A 22,058-nucleotide genomic window follows, 5' to 3' on the forward strand; every position below is an offset into this window, starting at 1 on the left:
TGGGGTAGCTCATGGGATGCGGGGACACGCTTGGGGTGGGCGGCCCATGTGATTTGGGGTCCACGAGAGGGATTCGGACGAGGTCCTAACCCATGCGATGTGAGGTCTAGGTTATGAGATAAATGAATTAATTCGCCATACTTTAACAGTTTGAGCTTTTAGAGCAAGTGGTTAATTGTCCTGTATCAAATTGGTATCAGAGCGGGAGGTCTCATGTTTGAGACTCCTCACCGAGGATGATTAATGCAGGGGCATTTTCACACTGGGCTCGAGTAAGGGAGCCCGTGGGATGTGGGGACACACTTGGGGTGGGTGACCCATGTGATTTGGGGCCCATGGGGGAGGTCTTGTGTTCGAGACTTCTCACCAGGGGTGATTAATACGCATTTCACACCGGGCTCAAGTGGGGTAGCCTGTCGGATGCGAGGGCACGCTCGGGGTGGGCGGCCCATGTGATTTGGGGCCCACGAGGGGGGTTCGGCCGAGGTCTTAACCCATGCGATGTGGGGTTTGGGCTATGAGATAAATGGATTAATTCGCCATACTCTAACAGTTCGAGCTTTTAGAGCAAGTGGTTAATTGTCCTGCATCACTTGGGCTCATGTACAATTAGATGTTGGACTTAGTTGGCCTGTAGAAACAAAGTGTGGAATGTTAAATTAGTGGTTGAAGCCGTGTTGGCCCCACTTGGAATCTGTCCTCCCATTATTATAATATTTATGTTTTGAGTTTTGCTCCATGCTTAGGATCTTGTTGTGTTACAATTTGCAAATCCACTAAGGATCTTTATGAAGTAGTTGTGTCAGCCTTTGATCAATCTTGAGATTCGGTCCTTTGTCCACCCCACTCATCTTCTACATGATTGATATGAAAAGGTGCATGATCACGTCGACTAGGATTTCCTCTCATGGGGTTTGGGCTGAGGTGGACAAGGTGGACAAGCAATGTGTTTGAAGAACTTTGTTCTTTATTCTTGTGATTGGGTTTCCAGTTGGATTTTTCAAGAGCCATAGGATTGTGAGAGTTTAGATAAGGCAATCCTTTGCCCCTCCCTTTTATTTCAATAGTCGTCAAAAGCCTAAAGTCCTTTTCTAGTCAAGGTACTACACAATGGTATCGGCTGGTGTATCAGCCAGCTTGCTGACAGATCCGATACGTCCCTGTAATGGTCATTTTTTTTTTCTTTGGCAAAGAAATCTAAAAAATTATGGAAATTCTAAAAAAATGTGAGGATCCCAAATATGTATTCTTGTTTGGTTTGGACATGTATTTAATGGTGTTACGGGCCATTCTTTGGTAATAATGTTTTCTGTTGTGCACTGTTTGCTTGACCTGCTGAGAGCCGACCAAATAGGCCTTAATTCAACACAAATGAAGCATGATCTGGTGGATTAGGGTTCATTACATATGAATACAAGTTATACAACAAAATGATGGTGTAAAAATGTGATGGTTTAGCTTTCTTCCGACATTTTCCAAAATGGTCAGTCCACTTTGGTTCATTGAATTCCACTAATTTTGTGTTTTGATCCTCAAAATAGGTCTAGATCAGTTTAAAATTAGTTTCTTAGCTTCTTTCATTGTTTAAATGAATAAAGAACTGGAAAAAACAAAAGAAAAAACTGAAAATAAAAGTTTTCGAAATGGATCCTTTATGGCGCCTTTAATGGCATCGTGCTGATTTAGGTGTGTTGGCATGTGTTAGCTGATATGGGCTGATATCCCCTTTTTTTTCATAACGGACTGATTTACCCCCATATTGCATGACGAGGGGTGATTGTTTCCTTTTGCATAACAACCAACACCAATTGTAACACAACTGTTTTTCAATACCATGTTTGTAGGCTTAAGACCTTGATCGCATTAACAACTGCTCGATTGATAGTCTAGAAGCATTATATCTCATCTTCAATTTGAGGATGACACTTTAATTCTACGTGATGTCTCCATGGAGCATGTGAAGGCATAAGGGATAATATTCGTAAACTGGGAAAGCTTCATCGGATGGAGAGGTGCAGGCTTTGGCTGATTGGATGGGATTCAAAATGATGGGTATCTCTTTTAAGTGTCTTGGGCTTCTGATTAGGGGTAATTCAAAGGTGACATCCTTTTGGGATTTGGTTATTGAGCGTAGGAAAGGTGGTAGCTTTGATGAAGAAGATACCTAACATGTGGTGGTAGAACTACATTGATCAAATTCACCCTTGCTAATCTTCTAGTGTACTTTCTCTTTAATGTGTTGGTGAAGGTGGCTAAGAGGATAGAGTGCAAACAATACTTCTTGTAGTGGAAGGGGTGATATGCCAAAATATTGCATCCATGAGTTGGAATGGGGCCTCAAAAGCCAAAAAAAAGGCAAGAATTGAGATCAGGAACATCTTAAAAAGAAATTGGGTGCCCCTTGGTAAATTGTCGTGGATGTTTGGAGAGTGTGACATGATTTGGAGAATGTTATCAGTTATCACTGACAAGCATGGAGCATCATAAGGGGATGGTTTCCTAGTATATCTCACAGAGGTGATGCTTTTGATATTATGAAAGCAATTAGCAAGCGTGGTAATGATTATGGAGAGGATAACCGGAATATGTCTAGCCGGATTGGTAATGTATTGAAAATGTTGTGCATTTCCCAGTGGGATGTGGGGACAAAGGATGATTCTGGAAAGATTTCTAGATTGTAGGTGAGCCTCTTCTCGTATCTTTTCCATCCTTGTTTTTTGTTCCCATGTATGGAGGAAGCCTAGTCTAGGCTTGTTATTAGAAAAGAGGATATGTTGTATTGTGGAATATCACTTTCTAGCATAATCTGAAGGATGATGAAATGACTTCTTTGAAAGCCTAATGAGAAGTTAGAGTAGGTATATTAATGGGAACCAATTCGGGTTCCTAGTGTTTTTGGGTTCAAGTATTTTATCATTTTTTTAAAAGATGGAAATATTGTTAGGGCTAGAACAACCAAGAAAAAGAAAACTACACAAACAACAACAAAAAAGAAAGAAGAAGAAAAACAAAACAAACCATGGGTCCAAACCCACACTTTACAATTAGGTGACCCATTCCCTAGTAAACATCATCATCTTATTACAGATATACTCTGGAGAAGACTTAACATTCCGAAAACACCTACTGTTCCTTTCTCACCAGATTGCCTACAGGGCTGCAAGTAACGCCACCTTCCGTCTTCTTTTGCACAAGCAACCTATCCCTTCATAGAAAAGTGCTAAATCAGGTTAGTTCAAAGTTGTATTTTACACTCAAACAATGTTTTCAGGAGCGCTCGTAGCGTATGCGGGTAGTGTAGCTCCCTGGTAGTGTAAGTTATAGGGCATGTAGCGTAAGCTACTATGCATGAAGCGTGTAGCACAGGTAGCATAAGCTACCTGAAATCTCTTTTTTTTAAAAAAAAAAAAAAAAGTGTTTCTTCTACGTTAGTTTAACACTTATTTTAAAATGGTGGTGGCTCATCCCCATCACACGTGGCACTACGTTAGATCATTCCAGACCATCCAAATTGTGGTCCATATTGTGAATTTGTCATGTTTCAATAAATTAAAAAAAGAGTTTACACTTAGAGATGTACGAAGGCAAAGAAACAGATTTTTCTTGGAAATATGTGGTTGACGATCCAAATTCACAGTCAATAACTCATAGGAATTATGCATTTTGTAAAATTTATCATATATATATATATATATATATATATATATATATTGAAGACACACCTCTTTTTTGAAGTGAGACTAATCCCTGCGGATACACGTAATCACCCACAACCACGTGTATCGGGTAAAGCCAAGGAGGGGAATCGAACCCTCACCTATAGGGAGCAAACCTATGGTGAAGATGATTCGCCCAAACCTCGTTGGGTATATTTTTCTGTAGAGGGCCAAACACGCTATAGAGGGCCAAAAATATTAAGTATCGTGTAACTTATGCTACACGCTAGAGAGGGTCAAACACTATGCTATACGCTACACATTATTTAAAGCACTACACTTAGATAGGGCAAATGATTGTCTAAATCTTTTCAATCATATTTGTTCGAAAATGGAATTTTACATCAGACTTTGTGTATTTATATGCCTCTGCAAAATGGTTATGCTGAGAGCCTGAGTGGAAAAATCGGCATTTGATTGAAGTTACATGTGCATTGCGTATCCACATTCGTGTTCTAACTTCGAAGGAGCTACTGGGATGATGTAGTTTAACTGCGTGCTATTTGATCCATAGAATGCCCTTGTTTGTTTGGAAGAATGTTGGAGAGTGATTAAGTTGGGCATTTATCAACTTAATGAATTTCATGACTGAGCAAGTCTGAGTAACTGTTTGAATGTCATTTAATCAAATTTGATTCCAGTGGGGGAGGCTGATGGGGGCATTTGTCAACAAAAACCCACTTCCATATTTTTCCATCAAATTCTTGGTTTTTTATGATTTGTTGACCATGTTTCTATGATTTGATTTTTAAAATGTATAATTTTCTATTCAAGAATGTTGTGAATTTGCGATCAATAATTATGTTATTTCTAGTCTACAACATGCGCGCCCTTGCACATTTGAACTTGTGGGCATATCCACTCCCACAGACTCCAGTGGCCAAACATTGATCCTGTATATATATTACAATCTGTATCTAAACATGATTATTATTATCATGCCAGCTTTTTAAGTACCCGTTGTTATCAAGTTCTCTAATTATATTGTGCTTCTGCCTTTGGTATTGGTTTCGGAAGGTACACAGCAATACTTGAGGACTTGAAAAAAGATCCTCAGAGTCATGGTGGACCGCCAGATTGCATTGTAAGTTAACTCTTATTATAATCAATTGCATCATGCTTTATTATTGTATTTCTATGGTTCTATATGGTTCCATGATCAAAACTGATTAATTAGATTAGCTAAGGGGATTATGCCACTATAACTGAACTTGTACTGCTTCTTGGACAATTCCAGCTTCTTTGCAGGCTTCGTGAGCAAATCCTTCGAGAGTTGGGATTCAAGGATATATTTAAGAAAGTTAAGGTAAATATCAGCTTCATCTGATATTGGATTCTGCCATACCTCTGCCACAGTTTTGTCCTTTTAAATTTGCTTCTCCGTTTATAATATTATAAATGTAACAGGATGACGAAAATGCCAAAGCTATTTCGCTATTTGAGGAGGTTGTCCGGCTTAATGATGCCATTGAAGATGATGGCAAGCGTATGGAAAACTTGATTAGAGGAATACTTGCTGGCAACATTTTTGACTTGGGATCTGCACAGGTAAAATGAGTTCTCTGTGACTAGTCTCATTCATTCAAAGCAGGGACCAGAGTAGTTTATATGTAGAAGGTGTAAAAAAATACTAAATTTCTATGTAGATAGGGCTATCAATGGGTCATGTCCTGGTGTACCGGTACCAGTACCTGGCTACCTGCCTAATATGATTGGGTTTGGTCCTGGTACCACATTCAAAGTACCAGGTGCAAACCTGATTGGATCTGGGTAAAGGTTGGGAACTGCTCGGGTTAGGATCCTAATTTCAGCTCAGGTGTGAGTCAGGTTCCAATCATGGTCGGTTCTCTTAAATCCTAATTGTTAAGTTATCATAGTATATGATAGAGATTAGTTACAAACATTAACTGCGTAATGTTGTAAAGGAAGGAAAGGAAGAGAAAAAAATAAAATCCCCATTTTCATTTCCGTCTTCTCTTCTTTTCCGAATTCAAGAAAACAAAAAACCCTATTTCTCCGCTGCAAGAACTCGAAATCGAGCGATCCGATGGCTCAAGTCGAAGATCTTGAGGCGAAAACCTTCTCAAATCCCTCCTTCCTTCCGTTCATCTTTGTCTGATCCTCGCTCTCTGTTCCGATCCAATCGGATAATTAGCGTCCCCAGAAAAAAACTGATCTAAGAGACGACGAACGAGATGACGAACGCGACGACAGAGACGACCTCAGCGATTACATAATGCCCTCTACCTATTCCATGTCTACATTCGAAAGAAACAAAGAGCGGGTAGATAACGCTGAGGAACCAAATCCGCAAGAGGAAAGAGACAAGGGGAAGAGACGCATTGCAGAGGAAGATCAGCGTCCTATCGGAAACGAAGACCGCGACTGGAACGTGGTCCCCCCCAGGTGACGCACTCGGAAAGATGTGGGCGACTCTCGCAGCACATATGCTATGTACCCCACCCTATTCGTCAAAGGGTACCCCCATGGTTGGTTTCCTTTAAATCTAGAGAAGGTTTTTGGCCTAGCGGGTGCGGTCATGGACGTAGTTATGCCTAGAGACAGAGATACAGGTGTGTATTGAGGATTTACTTTAGTCTATATGGGTAGCGAGGTTGAACTGGCGAGGGTAGTCGCCATGCTTCATGGTGTAAGCTACGCAGGAAAGAAATTGTTAGTTCAGAGGGCACGGTATCGGCCGGAAACCCTACCTCCCCAGTTCTTCTAATCCCTCTGTTCACCATGACATCCCTCCTGTCCCGACTGTGACGCCTCCGCGACGTCCCGAGGGCCTCTCTTTTAGAGACGCCCTTATTCAGAGGCCTATCTGGAATGCATCATCTTCTCATGAGCCGAAAGGGAACCCGACTACCCCTAATATCGTCGTAGGTTTTGACAGCTTCGATGACTAGTTGGATTTCAATGTGTCTGTTGTTCAGGACATTATCGAAAAAAATAGAGCGGATCTGGCTAAATCGGTGGTGATCATAACGGAAGACTGTGCGTCCATTTCGGCAGTTAGGGCATGGATTAAAGACTGCACGAGCTTTAAATATGGTAATTCCGATTTGAAGCCCTTGGGCCACAATGCTCTGTGGGTTAGAATTTGCCCAGGCCTCAACCCTGAGTCGTTAACAATGGCAAGTCATTCGCATGCCTCTGGTTCGGTTCGCAAAATTGTGCCCTGGGAAGATTTCTCAATTTTTGGAAAAGAAAATATTTGGGTCCTCATCTGGGAAATCCCTATGGAGTGCTGGTATGACGAATTCCTCGTTAAAGCAACATCGTGCCTGGGTTTCTTGCTCGAAATCGATCCCAAAACGCGGCTGGGGGTGGAACTAGGTGTTATCAGGGCTTGGGTAAGAAGAGAGAAAGGTTCTCCACTTCCGTCTCATGTCCGTGTAAAGGTGAATAATCAGATCATTTCACTCCCGGTCTAGAAGTAATCCCCAGAGCTGATTCAACCAAGATGGGGTGATGTATGGAGTACTAGGGAGTCGACGGGCCACCCATCAGTGCAGTATCAGAACAGTAGGCGGGAAGAAGAAGTACCGGTTCCATTCTCCAGTGGACTACCGGTCCATAGTGCTGTCAGAACGCCTGTAGTTATCATCTCACAGGACAGAGCCCCGTCCATTCGATCGCCACGCGGCATCATCGCCTCCGCCCCGCCGAATCGTCTGATAGAAGAAATCGCAGGTGCTAACATTAGGATCTCACCTGTGTTGGAGCTAGAGACACGCGTCCGTGAATTACACCTCCAACATAGGGCGGACGAGCTACTCCCCATTCGGACAGCTCTCGCTCAGCCACATGGCTTACCGTATCAACTTAAATAGAAAAATATTAATGTCAACGCTACGTCAGCTGGAGGTTCTCGAATCGGTTCGCCAGGTCTCCCGATAGACGGTAACAGTGCCTTCCACGTGGAAGATCGGACGACATCCCTGCGTCTCACATCCCTCATTGAAGTCGGAGCTGTTGAAGCGGGTCCATTCTTGACCCGAATCCGACTTCCTTCTAACAAATGGCCTTCGCTTAATCTAACTAAACCCGTCTTTGCTATCCTCTTACAACACACACGACTCGAACCTTCTCGTTCTACCCGCACCCTCAATCTTTCCCCCGATCCTAAGCCTTCCTGATCCCTGCCCTCTCCTCACTAGGCAAGGAAACCTACAGAGGTGACTCTTCAGATAATCTGACGTCGGAATCCATTTCTGCTTCTCCCGTCCCTTCAACTCCTGTAAACTCCATGTCCAATTGCAGAGACTGGGCAGACCTGGGTCCTCTTACTTTGTTCCAGGAAGATATCTCTACCGATGTTTTAGCTGTAGAACCACTTTAGATGTGCTCCGACACTTCTCATCAACGTCAGGGCGTCACTTCCACGATGATCACGGGAGACAAGTAAAGAGGAAATCTATAAAGAAATCCATGAAAAAAAATGGATCAGAGACGCAGTGGGTCATGTGGGTCGATCATTGGGCCTCTCGTTCGGCAACAGAACGGAAGACTACATTGATCTCTTCCAATTTATAGAGAACAGGGGCAGGCCCCTCCCTCCAGCTAGGCCCTCAACCAAATACGTTCCCCGCTCAGTTAGCAACAGGGAGTTAATTAGGCTTCAATCTTCTCCGACTTCAGTATCCACATCTACTGTTAGACGTGGCCGGAAGGGTACTCGGGGCAGCTCAGTTCCCCAATAATCATTCTCTCTTGGAATGTTAGGGGGGTTGGCTCCAAGCAGAAGCGGAGCCTCATAAAAGGTTCTATCCGGAGAAAGAATCCGGATGTTGTTTGTTTCCAGGAAAACAAAGTCCCTTCATTCTCGGATCGTCTCTTACACCCGCTTTGGGGAGTCTAGGATGCTCGGTTTGTCGCTTTGGACGCGGTTGGTTCTTCAGGAGGCATTCTTATTGCCTGGAGGTCCTCCAAGTGGGACCTGCAGTCTTCCTTGTCGGGTGCCAACTCAAAAGCGGTTATCCTCCAAGATAAGCTCTCTAAATTCTATTGTATTATCGTATCTGTTTATGGTCCTAACAATGATTCATTAAGGTCAAGCTTCTGGGATGAACTTTCTGCCATCAGACAGTTCTTTCTAGGTCCTTTCTGTTATGTGGGTGACTTCAACGTGGTTCATTTTGCAGAGGAACACTCTCGTAAAAGACGATTAACCCCAGCCATGCAATCTTTTTTAGACTGGATCCAGAATCAGGAACTGGTGGATCTCCCACTCACTGGAGCCAGATTCACTTGGTCTAATGGCCGCAAAGCTCAGATTCAGTCCAGACTCGACAGATTCCTCTTATCTTCGAACTGGATCGACGAGTTCCCTACAGTGTGTCAGCTTGCCCACCCTAGGACGACGTCTGACCACTGCCCTAGCCTGCTCTGGGTTATTGAAGCTGACTGGGGCCCTAAACCTTTCAAATTCAGGCCATCTTGGCTTCGTATCGAAAGTTTCAAGCAGTAGATCTCAGAGTGGTGGACCTCTTTCCAGGTAGATGGATTTGCGGGGCATAGATTGGTCTGCAAACTTAGACTCCTTAAGGAAAAGTTAAAAGAAAGGAAAAAAGAAGATTATTGGAAGAGAGAAAGTGAAACCGAAGCTTTATTTGTTGAGTTGTAGCAGATCGACTCCAATGCTGAAGGCGGTGATCTCTCTGTGGAAGCTTTATCCAGATGGATTCAAATCATTCAAGCCATCTCCTCTAGATCTCTCGAGGACGAATTATCTTGGAAGATAAAATCGAGAGCTCGGTGGATTTCAGAGGGTGATAAGAACACTAAATACTTTCACTGTATAGCCAACATGAGAACTAGGGCAAAAGCCATCCATAGTATCACAAACATGAGAGCTAGGGCAAAAGCCATCCACAGTATCACAGTTGATGATAGACAGACCGAAGACAGAGAAGAGATTTCTGATCTAGCTATTGAATACGTCAGATCTCTTCTTTCTTTCGAGGGTTGGTTCAAACCTTGTCTGGACGGGATCGCTTTCCTATTGCTCCTGAGTTCGGAATCTAATTCTCAGGAGGTTCCATTTTCTAATGAAGAGGCAAAAGCTGCCCTTGATTCCATGGAAGGAGACAAATCCCCAGGCCCTGATGGGTTCCCCATGTCCTTTTTCCATTCTTTTTGGGACATTGTTGGTCCAGATGTCATGTGCTTCCTCAATGAATTCCATTCCAGGGGAAAGTTATCCAAGGGTATCGGAGCTTCATTCATAGCGCTCATGTCCAAAGTTGCTGGCGCAAACTCCTTTTCTCAATTCAGACCCATCAGTTTGATTGGCAGCTCGTCCAAAATTCTGGCCAAAATTCTTTCCATTAGACTTTCGTCAGTTATGGATAAGCTGATATCCAAGTATCAGAATGCTTTTATCAGGGGCAGACAGATCATCGATAGAGCTTTGATAGCTAATGAAGTATTGCATTCCTGCCACAGGTCTGGGAAGAAGACTGTTTTTTGCAGCTTGACATCGAGAAGGCGTACGATCATGTTGACTGGGAATTTCTTTACTATATGCTTACTCGTATGGGTTTTGGTGCAAAGTGGAGGCAGTGGATTAAGGCCTGCATTGAACCGCCTCACTTCTCGGTCCTCTTGAACGGTACCCCTAAAGGCTTCTTCCCCAGTTCGAGGGGTCTACGCCAGGGCGACCCCCTCTCTCCCCTTCTTTTCCTTATAGTTGCTGAAGCTTTCTCTCAGTTGTTGCTTAAGGGCCAAAGCGTCGGTTTTTTCTGTGGTATTTCAATGCCAGGGATAGTTGATCCGATTTCTCATATCCAGTTTGCTAATGACATGCTGATCATGATCGAGACAGACCTTCAGGCCGTCATCAATCTCCATACTGCTCTAAGATGTTTCGAGGCAGTCTCGGGTCTGAGAATAAATATGATCAAGTCCAAGATATTCAGGATCAACATCCCGGATCTTGAATTGAGATCTTATGCCAAGCAGTTGGGTTGTTCGCCCGCCCAATTCCCGACGATGTTCGTTGGCCTACCATTGGCTGTTGGTTCTCCTTCAATTTCGATGTGGGATAAAGTGGTGGCGAAGTTTCATACAATGTTAGCTAGATGGAAATGCAAGTATTTATCCATGGGGGGTAGACTCACTCTTATAAAAGCAGCCTTATCCAACATCCCTACGTATTTCATGTCCCTCTTCATTTACCCCCTCTCTGTTTTAACAAGAATCGATAAGCTGAGAGGGGAGTTCATGTGGTGTGGAAAGGAAAATCAGAAGAAATTCCACCTGGTAGATTGGCAAGACGTTTGTAGACACTTCCAGGAAGGAGGCGCGAGTATAAAAAATCTGAAGCTGATGAATAGGGCGCTTTTGGGTAAGTGGACCTGGAGATTGGGATCGGAGCCGGAAGCTTTATGGTGCAGTCTTATAAAAGGAAAATATGGGACAGCTCCGGGAGGATGGTAGACCAAGGACGCTTCATCCTACAGAGCTTCTCATATTTGGAAAGGTATTTTGTGTTCCAAACAGCTTGTTATTCAGCACTTTGCATTTGAAATAGGGAATGGTCTAGCGATCCGATTCTGGGAGGATCATTGGCTGGGGGATTCAAGCCTTAAGGACAGGTACCCTTCCATTTATCGTCTAGCCGTTAACAAGGAGAACGTCATCGCCAGCTTTTATTCTCGCTCTGAGTCAGGCATTGTGTGGGGCATCGTGTGGGATATTAGGTGCTACAGGAATCTCCATGATACTGTGGTTACAGAGTATGCTGCCTTGCTCGATCAGCTTTCTAGGGTCACCCCGATTCAGTCTGAGCCGGATAAAATCATTTGGACAAGTGACAAATCTTCCCGATTTTCGGTTAGGTCTCTTTACTCCGTTCTCTCTCGCCGGTCCAACCCCACATCCTCCGCCTCCCCTTTTATTTGGAAATACTCCGCTCCACCCAAGTTTATATGTTTTGGCTGGCTGGTTTCAAAAAATCGGATTCTTACGACTGATAACTTAAAGAAGAGAGGGATGCAATTAGTCAACATTTGCCTCTGTTGCATGGGCAGTGAGGAATCAGTGGACCATCTCCTTGTCCACTGCCCCTTCATCTCTCAGATCCGGCAGGATTTCTTCTCCAGATTCAATGTCAGTGGCTGCGTCCCAGCCTCTGCCTCCTCTCTCCTTGCTTACTGGCACGGCTTCAAGTTCGGTAAAGTTAAATCCAAGGTGTGGAAAATGGCAATCTTGGCAAATTGGTGGGCGGTCTGGAAGGAGCGGAATGATAGATGCTTCAACAACATTCAATCTTCGGTTCACCATATCACCTCAAGGGCGAAAACTTTGTTAATTGAATGGGCAGCTAATGTTTCTTGTCTTAAGGATTTTAATTTTCTGTTTTTAGGTCTCTAGTTCTTTTCTGTTTCTTTTCTGCTATCTCAGCAGTCCCCCCTGTTTCCCCATTTTTTGTTTCTTAATATAATCCAGTTGCTTTTAAAAAAACAAAAAAAAAAAAAAACAAACAAAAAACATTAACTGCGTAATCAGGTAGGTATCCGACCTAACCTGCTTTATAAATGGGTCTAAGGTACTCGATTTGTGAACAAGTATGAAAATTGGACTGGACTCATTTAATTTGGGCTTGATTCCTCGAGTATTCACAGGTCCAGATACGCCTGAGATCCCTATATGCAGATAATAAGGGAAATAAACCCCTCTACATCATGGCAGACATTTTGCAGGTCTAAAGTTGTCCTTTGTAGATGACTCGATCAATATAGCTAAATAGCCAATAAAATCACAAAATTGGAGTCACTTCTAGTTCAATTCTAAACAATGGAGGTTTGTGGGGGGCTAAAAGCCATAATAAAAATAAATAAAATAAAAACCGCTCTACAGGTCTGGAAATCAGAGAACTCTTGGTAAGAGCCTTTGTGATGGGTAAGGGCCTTTGTGATGGGTAAGGTGTTAGGCTCCGTTCCCTCCTACAAGAGTGGTCTGTACTTGCTGATCAAATGAAATTCAGAAGGAGAGAAGTGATTTTGCAATTTGAAAAGTGATACAAGAGACAAAACAATAGAATTTAACGAAAGAAGAGATGAAAAGGCTTATTGATGTAGTGGTAATTCATTGCAATTCTAATTTTGCTGATCTCGTCACTATGAAGGAGAATCTTGCTGAGATCTTCTTCAAAGCTTGAACAATTCGCAGCAGGAAGGAGGCAAAGTGTAGAGATCAAAGAGATGGATTTGCTACAATGGGGCTACCAAAGCTGTTTCTCAAAGCCCTGATGTAGTGGTAATTCATTGCAATTCTAATTTTGATGATCTCTTATCACTATGAAGGAGAATCTTGCTGAGATCTTCTTCAAAACTCGAACAATTCGAAGCAGGAAGAAGGCAAAGTGTAGAGGTCAAAGCGATGGATTTGCTACAATGGGGCTACCAAAGCTGTTTCTCAAAGCCCTGCAGCTGAGATGTGGTCGTTAGCAACCTCTAAGCAAGAGATCCCCCTGGTCTCAGCCTCTGAAGCCCAAGCTCTTGCTGTAGCCATGTTACCTTGGTTCGATTGCAATGTCGCAGAAATTCAGCTATGCAGAGAGGGGAGTTCCTTGAACTGATAGCTTTCTGTACTTGGGCTTTGAAAGCTCTAGCGAGCAAGACCTGTTTTTGAGGAAAGGGGGGAGCTCTTTATAAAATAAAAATAAAACTTGGAATAACAATTGGGTAATTGGAGGGAGCATGAGGGTTTGCTGAAGGGTAGGGGAATGACATGTGGCTCACTGAGGGTTGTTGGCTTGGAGGAGATGATGGTAAATTGGGAAATTTTGTAGGGAAAAACAGTTGGAAGATTCCATGTTTGAATTTGAAACTGGCAAGATGGAAGGGAAGGGAGATTTTGGGATTTCCATTTGTATAGTTAGGAGGGAAAAGGAGGTAATTCTAGGATAACTGAGGGGCATTTGGTAGGGAGTAGATTCAAATTTTTAGAGGGAAATGGAACTTTGGGGTTTGAAATTATTGAGCGGCAATTCTCATAGTTCCCACTGAATTCAGCAGTGAATTCATGCAAAACCTACGATTATGTGGGCAACTGCTTGATGCACAACACTCGGATTGCGATGATCTAGTGCCCGTTGGAAATGTTGTCAGTTGGAAAACAAAATGGACCCCAAGACCATAACAGATGGGCTGGGAAGTGGGAGAAATTTGGGCCTGAAAACAGGACTTTGGAATAATTGTATTAATGAAAGTACTCTGTATAAAATACTTAGCAAAAGGTCTCTATGTGGCAAGAAAAGTATTTTGCCAACATAAAAAATCCATCAAAACTCTGTTTGTCGAGAAAAGTATTTTTGCCACACGGATGCCCCGTAATTGATTATTCATCTTGCAAGAAAAGTTTTTCCTCCAGCTAGGAAAAACCATTAAGAAAATACTCCCACTTCAAGGTCTATTGTTAGATGATGGTCCATATGAGGTTTATGGTGAGTTCAGGCTTGAAATTAGGATGGGCTTAGATAAATATGAATTTGTTTTGGGTAGTCTTTGGGTTAGGGAGTAGGAACCAGGCTAGGCTTGGGCATATGAGATCTGGTTGAGATTAAGCTTGTATAGTTTGGGATTAGGCAGGTTTTACTCAGTAATTTTTGAAAAAAGATTATACTCAACAAAACCCTTTTTGCAATGATTAATGGAGACAATAGATCTAGGCCCTACACGAAGTGGAGTGTCTACAGAAAGCTGGTCAGAAGTGTGCCTTGACATGGAGCATGCCTTTTCCCTTACATATGCTGCGCTTGTGAAGTGCATGCTTCAGCAGAAATGTTTCAGACCAGTGGTTCAGAGAGTTGAGCTTCACCATCGTTTCCAATGCTGCTGGTGACATGTCTATTTTTAATGAACTCAACCTTCTAAAACATATACAAAGCTCCTTCCTAGTTATATGCTTTGTGGTCTTTGCATCCAACATGCATGTTTTATTGAGGCATCTTGGGGGGTTTATGATTTTATTCACACAATTGTTTGGTTTCAACAGAACTAAATGTGTCCCTATAATTTTATTCCTTGAAGCTTGCAGAAGTATTCGCGAAGGATGGAATGTCCTTTCTAGCAAGTTGCCAGAGCCTTGTGCCTCGACCCTGGGTTATTGATGACTTGGACTACTTTAAAATGAAGTGGAGTAGAAAGTCTTGGAAGAAGGCAAGATTCATGTTCCTTCCATCTGTTTTTCATTTAACTCTAAGCTGGATTTCATCTTTAAGCCTCTCAGGGGGTTGAATTTGATTGAACATTATTTATTCTTTGTTATTACTGATTGAAAATTATTTATTCTTTGTTACTACTGATTGAAAATTATTTATTCTTTGGTATTACTGATTAGGAGGTCCATTTTCCAAAGAATTGATGTGCATGTGCACACTGTCTGCCCTATATGCATTTTACATTTCCGCTGATATGCATCCCTATACTGATGATTTTGTGTTTTCATCAAATATGGATTCAAGTGTAATCAAAATTGAACATTCTACTAATTAAAATTTTCTGCCTCAGCTTATGCTGATATCTTTGTGTTTTTATTGAATATGGATTTAAGTGTCTTCCGAGTTGAACATTATGCTATTGATTTAATTTGTCTCATTGTGCGCTTGCAGTCTTGCTCTTTAGATGGCTTTAATATGTTTTTGTTATTAGTATTGATCCGTGGAAAGCAAATTCAGACTTACTGTGTAAAGGTTCTTAGCTACAGCCAATCAATGCTTCTGTCAACAAAAAGCTGATTACTTTTAGGTTTCACCATTGTTCAACTTTACTCCTTGAGTACACATTTGTTTCACATTCATTCATGTGCAGTATTCATCACATTTCACTTAGTTGTTTGTCTTGCTATCATTGAAATGACTTACTATTGTGCTTTACCTTATTGGCATGCACTTTACCAGCTCATTTCTTGTTATGACAGGCTGTCATTTTTGTTGATAATTCTGGTGCGGATATCATATTGGGTATATTGCCTTTTGCAAGAGAGTTACTTCGACGTGGTACACAGGTTTGTTTCATGCCAATCAATTTCTTTTACATTGCTGACCATCAAAGTTTGAAAACAGCACTTTCCGCTTGGGTTCGCCCTGTGTGTTGTGTTGTCCGATGGGCTCTTCCTCCTGCTTCCCCTCTTCTCGCCTTCTGTTTGGAAGGTAACATTGCAAGGGAGTTAGCATACTCCCCTATTGGTGTCATTATCCACAATCTGTCCATGGGCTTCTTTGAATGGTCGCTAACCAAAAATTGAATTTGCTGGAAAATGTTTGCCATCAAATCAATTCATTTTCTCATTGAATGTCAAGTGTTGGTAATTTTTGTCTTTTAGTTTCCACTTATATGTAGGGCTATCAGTGGGCCGGGATGGTCCGTCGTGCCCTTTGGCTTGGCCCATCAAGGTCTGGGCCTGGGTTTCTAAATCAGTCCTCTCCGGGCCTAGAAATCAGGCCCACTTACTAATCCAGCTGGGTTCAGGCTGTGTAACATGGCCCTAGGCCCGGCACGGCCCTTAAGAGGGTTCTCTGTCAAGGACTCAAGGGCATTTTTATTTGTGTTATATGTGTGTGGGTCCTACTAATCCAGCCCTTAAGAGGGTCTCTCTCTCGCTCTCTTGCTCCCCCCTCTTCTCTCACGGGACCATTACAGGCTGTCACGTGTCAAATTTTCCATAATGGCCATTGCGACCTCGTAACGCATAACAGTTACCACTAGAGCTGTACATGAGTCGAGTTAGCTCCATCTCCGTGGTCCTTGGTTGGAAGCTTGTAGTCTCCAGAGCTCAAGGCAGTTTCCCTTGCATGACACCTAGAAGGATTGGAGTGCAATGCTGTCAGGGGAAAGACTCCAAAGCCGAACCCTGGGCTCCTCTTCAATTAGGTTTAACTAGCTCTAGCATGTTGCATAGCATTCAACCCTTTGTAGCGTGTAGCGCAAGCAACATAAGTTATACGATACTTTTATTTTTTAAAATTTAAAAATAGAAAAAAATATGATAAATAGTAAGAAAAAAAGCTAAAAATGATCCATTTTTTCAAGTATAAGCATGTTCAAACAAATTATTAATCATCATTTATTATTAATATCTAATACATAATTTCTAATTGAAACCACATACATAAACCAAATCAAATTATTATCACATCAACTACTTTTTAAGCAAACTATAATTAATAATGTCTAATTGAAACCACAAGTCCAAGTACGAAAAGAAATTAAAATCCCACAGGTTGAGAGTATTAATTACAAAATACAAAAAATAATTACCTTTAAAAAAATACAAAATATAATTACCATTTATTAAAAAGGAGTGTAGTGTACGCTATACGCATGCTACATACGCTACACATATGCTACAAGGGATTTACGCTATTTGCTAATGCTACGTAGCATCGTAGCTATGCTACGGGTGCTATTCAAAACACATGAGCTTTAATTCGATGTTTGGCTTAGCAGTACCTCCAGCGCCTCCTGGGGGATACGCAAGAATGATCGGATGTAGTTGGCCTTTTCTGGATCATGCGGGGAGAAGGATCCTACGGCAGTGAAGATCTCTGTGCTCAGAGCTGGGTTGTCTGGTTGATTCTTTGTGGGGAGTTGTCCCTAATGGGAAATTATAGTCTGGCGTATAGATGGGTTATTGTGGGTGGGTGCGGGGCCTTTTAGGCTCCTCATTTGTGTATAATGGGAAATCAAATCCCTTTTTGGCTCAGTTTGGTTCTTGCATTTCAGAGGTTCCCAAAGGATCCAATGAGGTGGCTTATAGCCTCCGCCTCTGTGGGAGTGACAAGAGGGTTACTCATTCCCTCTGTTGTAATGATTTTGGTTTTTTTTAGTAATGCTTTAGATGCTCTCTCAAGAATAAAATGAAGATAAAGTAGAAAATAAATGAAAAAAAGGCCTAACGGGTTGCACCCATGTTAGAGGGTCTGCCTGAGCTGAAATAACCTCCTGGCGATTCTGATGTTTCCAAGTATTTTTCCCTGCCTAACATGGTCCACCCATGTATGAATGCCCTAGTTTTGTATTTAATCTTTCCCAACTGTGTAAAGAGTTATGACTTGTATCTTTTCCAAAAAGAAGAAGAACTATGACTTCTATATAGAGTATATGGATTATACGCATCTGCTCTCATGAATATATAAAGATATCATTTTGAGGTTAGTGTGCAGATATAAATTTGCCAATGTCATGAAGTTCCTGGCACTGACGATAAGCTTGCTGAAATCTTGGGTTGTTGCAGGTGGTTCTAGCAGCCAATGACCTTCCATCTATCAATGACGTAACGTATCCTGAACTGATTGAGATTTTAAAGAAGGTGATGGAAATTTCATGATTACATTGCCTGAGTCTACATATGTATGACTTGATTCTGATACTCTTGCTGTCTGTATCAGTTGAAGGATGAAAACGGGAAGCTCAGTGGTGCCGATGCATCTGGCCTCCTGATTGCCAATTCTGGTAATGATCTGCCGGTAAGAAGATGACAGTCACCTCTATTCTTGCCACTTCAATGCACGAGTTTTTGTAATCTTGTGGGAAATGCAGGGGAATTATGTTAGTGTAGCTATCCATTCTCAATCCATTTGACTTGCATGCAGGTCATCGATCTCACAAGTGTGTCACAAGAGCTGGCGTACCTAGCAAGTGATGCAGACCTAGTTGTCTTGGAGGGAATGGTAACACACATATACTTTTGCCCAGAAAAAAAAAAAAAGCTTCTGAGTTCTGAGACTGAATATAATATAAGAAGAATGATGCTTAGGGTTTATTGGTTTTAATATAAAATCCATTTTTTGGCCACAGGGACGTGGAATAGAGACAAATCTCTATGCTAAACTAAAATGTGATTCTGTCAAGATTGGGATGGTATTACTCTGTTGTAATAGTCTGCTTTTGCTTTTTAACTGGATCTCTAACTTGTGGCCCGTTTGGATGCACTTGCACAAACGGGGGATTTCGGAGAAGGGGGTTTCAAGCCTGTGATTTCGTCTAGATGGCATTTTAGCGCCAAGTTCATCAAGTGGGATGGTGAAAGGGGGCTTTGCAAAGTGCATCCAAAATTCCAAATGTGCAAAAAAAAAGAAGGGAAACCCCAGTTTTGGCTTACGAAGGGTCTTGTATCTCGAAAGCCCCTTTTGAGGGTTTGTCCAAGACGGGCCCTTAGATACTTATCAAGCAATATGCCAAGGCGCATTGATGGATAAAGGACTCGGCTAGTTGACCCAGTCTGACCAGGCTCCAAACCAAGTCCGAACTCAGATCATATAAATTAGAGCAGGAGTTCCTCAGTGACTTAGTCTGGTTGAACTTCAAATCTGAAAGGCTATTCCGATTTTGAGTTTCAATTGTCTATGGGCCTTGATTCAGATGTTTCCTTTTTACGTTTTTATTTTTTAATTTTCTGGGAAGTGGTTAAATGTGTCCTTTTTCTTTTTCTGTTTTCCTATTGGACAGGTGAAGCATCCCGAGGTTGCTCAGTTCTTGGGAGGGAGGCTGTATGATTGTGTTTTCAAGTACAACGAATCGATAAATGGCTAAGGCAGCCTCTTCTCTTCTTTTGATTTTTTTTTTTTTTTGGTTTTTCCTTATATCTCATTGGTCATCATGTAAAACCTCCACTTCCAAGTTCAAACCATATACATATAATTTTTTGGAGTTAGATGTAAAAGTAACGAAATTCTACTGCAGCTTCTACGTGAGAAACCATGTGAAGAAAGTGTAGTTTTGCTTTCAATAATCAATAGGGAAATTGAATGTGTTACGACACACCCCAAAGCTATCGCTGTGTAATCTGCAAATAAGCGGCCTCAACTCAGAAACATGGTAGCTGGTGTGGCTCACCGTATTTGTAAGGCTGTCATGGATAATTATTGATATTTGTGCGCAATTTCTGATTATTATTTTCCTCTCACTCTCTCTCTAGATGTAGTCTCTGGATAATCATATGTTGGGGTGGGACAGATTTGACGTGCCTCCAGGGGGAGCATAATTAGCAAAATTCCGTGTTTTCAAAGATAGGGAAATAAACACGTTCTATTCAGAAAAGATATATATATATATACACACACACACACGAAAAGGTACTATGCGCTCAACCTCACGAGTCCATCCCATGAGTTCAAGCTGTATGGGCCCCACCGTGATGCGTTTCAAACATCTACCCCATCAGTCAGATGCACCATTCCATCGTGGGCCTAGGTCTCAAAAATCAACTCAATCCGTGACTTGTGTGGGCCACACCACATACAGAAGTGGGGAGGGGCCGTGCACCATTAAAACATTCATAATCATTTTTTGGGCCCACCGAGATGTGGTTTGCAAATCCAGCCCATCCATTATGTGTGTCCCACTTGGATGATGGTTCAGATCGAGTTTCAGCAGCATTCAAAACTCAGGTGGGCCCCACAAAGTGCTTTTATATGTTTTAACGGTGTCTTCACATGATTTTAGATGGTATGGCCCACCTGAGTTCCGTATACAGTTGATTTTTGGGATATCCCATAATTTAGAGGGGACCCATCAAATGCATGGTGTTGATGGTTGACACGCATCATGGTGGGGCCCACACAGCTCAACCTCACAGGAGCTTATCGGGAGGTCAAGCACATAGTACATTTTCCATATATATATATATATATATATATATATATATATATATATATATATATATATATATATATATATATACACACACACACACACACACACGCTCGAGTTGATGGGAACGTCCCATGAGGTCGAGTTGTGTGGGCTCCACCGTGATGTGTTTCGAACATCTACCCCATTAGTCAGATGCACCATTCCATCGTGGGCCTGGTCTCAAAAATCAACTCAATCCGTGACTTGTGTGGGCCACACCACATATAGAAGTGGGGAGGGGCCGTGCACCATTAAAACATTCATAATCATTTTTTGGGCCCACCGAGATGTGGTTTACAAATCCAGCCCATCCATTATGTGTCCCACTTGGATGAGGGTTTAGACCAAGTTTTAGCAGCATTCAAAACTCAGGTGGGCCCCCCACAAAGTGCTTTTATATGTTTTAACGGTGTCTTCACATGATTTTAGATGGTATGGCCCACCTGAGTTCTGTATACAGCTGATTTTTGAGATATCCCATAATTTAGAGGGGACCCATCAAATGCATGGTGTTGATGGTCGACACGTATCACGGTGGGGCCCACACAGCTCAACCTCACGGGAGCTTATCGTGAGGTGGAGCGCATAGTACCTTTTCCCTATATATATATATATGCTCTCGAGCTGATGGGAACATCCCATGAGGTCGAGTTGTGTGGGCCCCACCGTGATGTGTTTCGAACATCTACCCCATCAGTCAAATGCACCATTCCATCGTGGGCCTGGTCTCAAAAATCAACTCAATCCGTGACTTGTGTGGGCCACACCACATACAGAAGTGGGGAGGGGCCGTGCACCATTAAAACATTCATAATCATTTTTTGGGCCGACCGAGATGTGGTTTGCAAATCCAGCCCATCCATTATGTGTGTCCCACTTGGATGAGGGTTCAGACCAAGTTTCAGCTGCATTCAAAACTCAGGTGGGCCCCCCACAAAGTGCTTTTATATGTTTTAACGGTGTCTTAACATGATTTTAGATGGTATGGCCCACCCGAGTTCCGTATATAGCTGATTTTTGAGATATCCCATAATTTAGAGGGGACCCATCAAATGCACGGTGTTGATGGTCGACACGCATCACGGTGGGGCCCACACAGCTCAACCTCATGGGAGCTTATCGTGAGGTGGAGCGCATAGTACCTTTTCCCTATATATATATATGTGTGTGTGTGCGCGCGCGCGCTCGAGCTAATGGGAACGTCCCATGAAGTCGAGTTGTGTGGGCCCCACCGTGATGTGTTTCGAACATCTACCCCATTAGTCAGATGCACCATTCCATCGTGGGCCTGGTCTCAAAAATCAACTCAATCCGTGACTTGTGTGGGCCACACCACATACAGAAGTGGGGAGGGGCCGTGCACCATTAAAACATTCATAATCATTTTTTGGGCCGACCGAGATGTGGTTTGCAAATCCAGCCCATCCATTATGTGTGTCCCACTTGGATGAGGGTTCAGACCAAGTTTCAGCAGCATTCAAAACTCAAGTGGGCCCCACCAAGTGCTTTTATATGTTTTTGGCATGTCTTCACATGATTTTAGATGGTATGGCCCACCTGAGTTCCGTATACGGCTGATTTTTGGGATATCCCATAATTTAAAGGGGACCCATCAAATGCACGGTGTTAATGGTCGACACGCATCATGGTGAGGCCCACATAGCTTGACCTCACGGGAGCTTATCGTGAGGTCGAG

At 42.5% G+C, this 22,058-nt stretch overlaps 1 protein-coding gene across 2 annotated transcripts in view; it reads left to right on the top strand.

Moving 5' to 3' along the window:
* The window catches only part of LOC131219401 (damage-control phosphatase At2g17340-like), a 31,676-nt gene extending 12,042 nt beyond the window's left edge, over nucleotides 1-19,634 (top strand). The window contains exons 3-12 of one of the 2 annotated variants that reach the window (XM_058214520.1): nucleotides 4,734-4,800; nucleotides 4,954-5,022; nucleotides 5,124-5,264; nucleotides 14,759-14,887; nucleotides 15,648-15,734; nucleotides 17,964-18,038; nucleotides 18,118-18,195; nucleotides 18,322-18,399; nucleotides 18,527-18,589; nucleotides 19,178-19,634. In XM_058214520.1, coding sequence (XP_058070503.1) covers nucleotides 4,734-4,800; nucleotides 4,954-5,022; nucleotides 5,124-5,264; nucleotides 14,759-14,887; nucleotides 15,648-15,734; nucleotides 17,964-18,038; nucleotides 18,118-18,195; nucleotides 18,322-18,399; nucleotides 18,527-18,589; nucleotides 19,178-19,261 — 871 coding nt within the window. In that variant the 3' untranslated portion in view covers nucleotides 19,262-19,634. The remainder of the gene's footprint in view (nucleotides 1-4,733; nucleotides 4,801-4,953; nucleotides 5,023-5,123; nucleotides 5,265-14,758; nucleotides 14,888-15,647; nucleotides 15,735-17,963; nucleotides 18,039-18,117; nucleotides 18,196-18,321; nucleotides 18,400-18,526; nucleotides 18,590-19,177) is intronic. The other variant, XM_058214528.1, reaches the window with a different exon arrangement.
* Nucleotides 19,635-22,058: the final 2,424 nt, after the last annotated feature.

The sequence above is a fragment of the Magnolia sinica genome, chromosome 1, assembly GCF_029962835.1.
Source record: "Magnolia sinica isolate HGM2019 chromosome 1, MsV1, whole genome shotgun sequence".
NCBI lineage: Eukaryota > Viridiplantae > Streptophyta > Magnoliopsida > Magnoliales > Magnoliaceae > Magnolia > Magnolia sinica.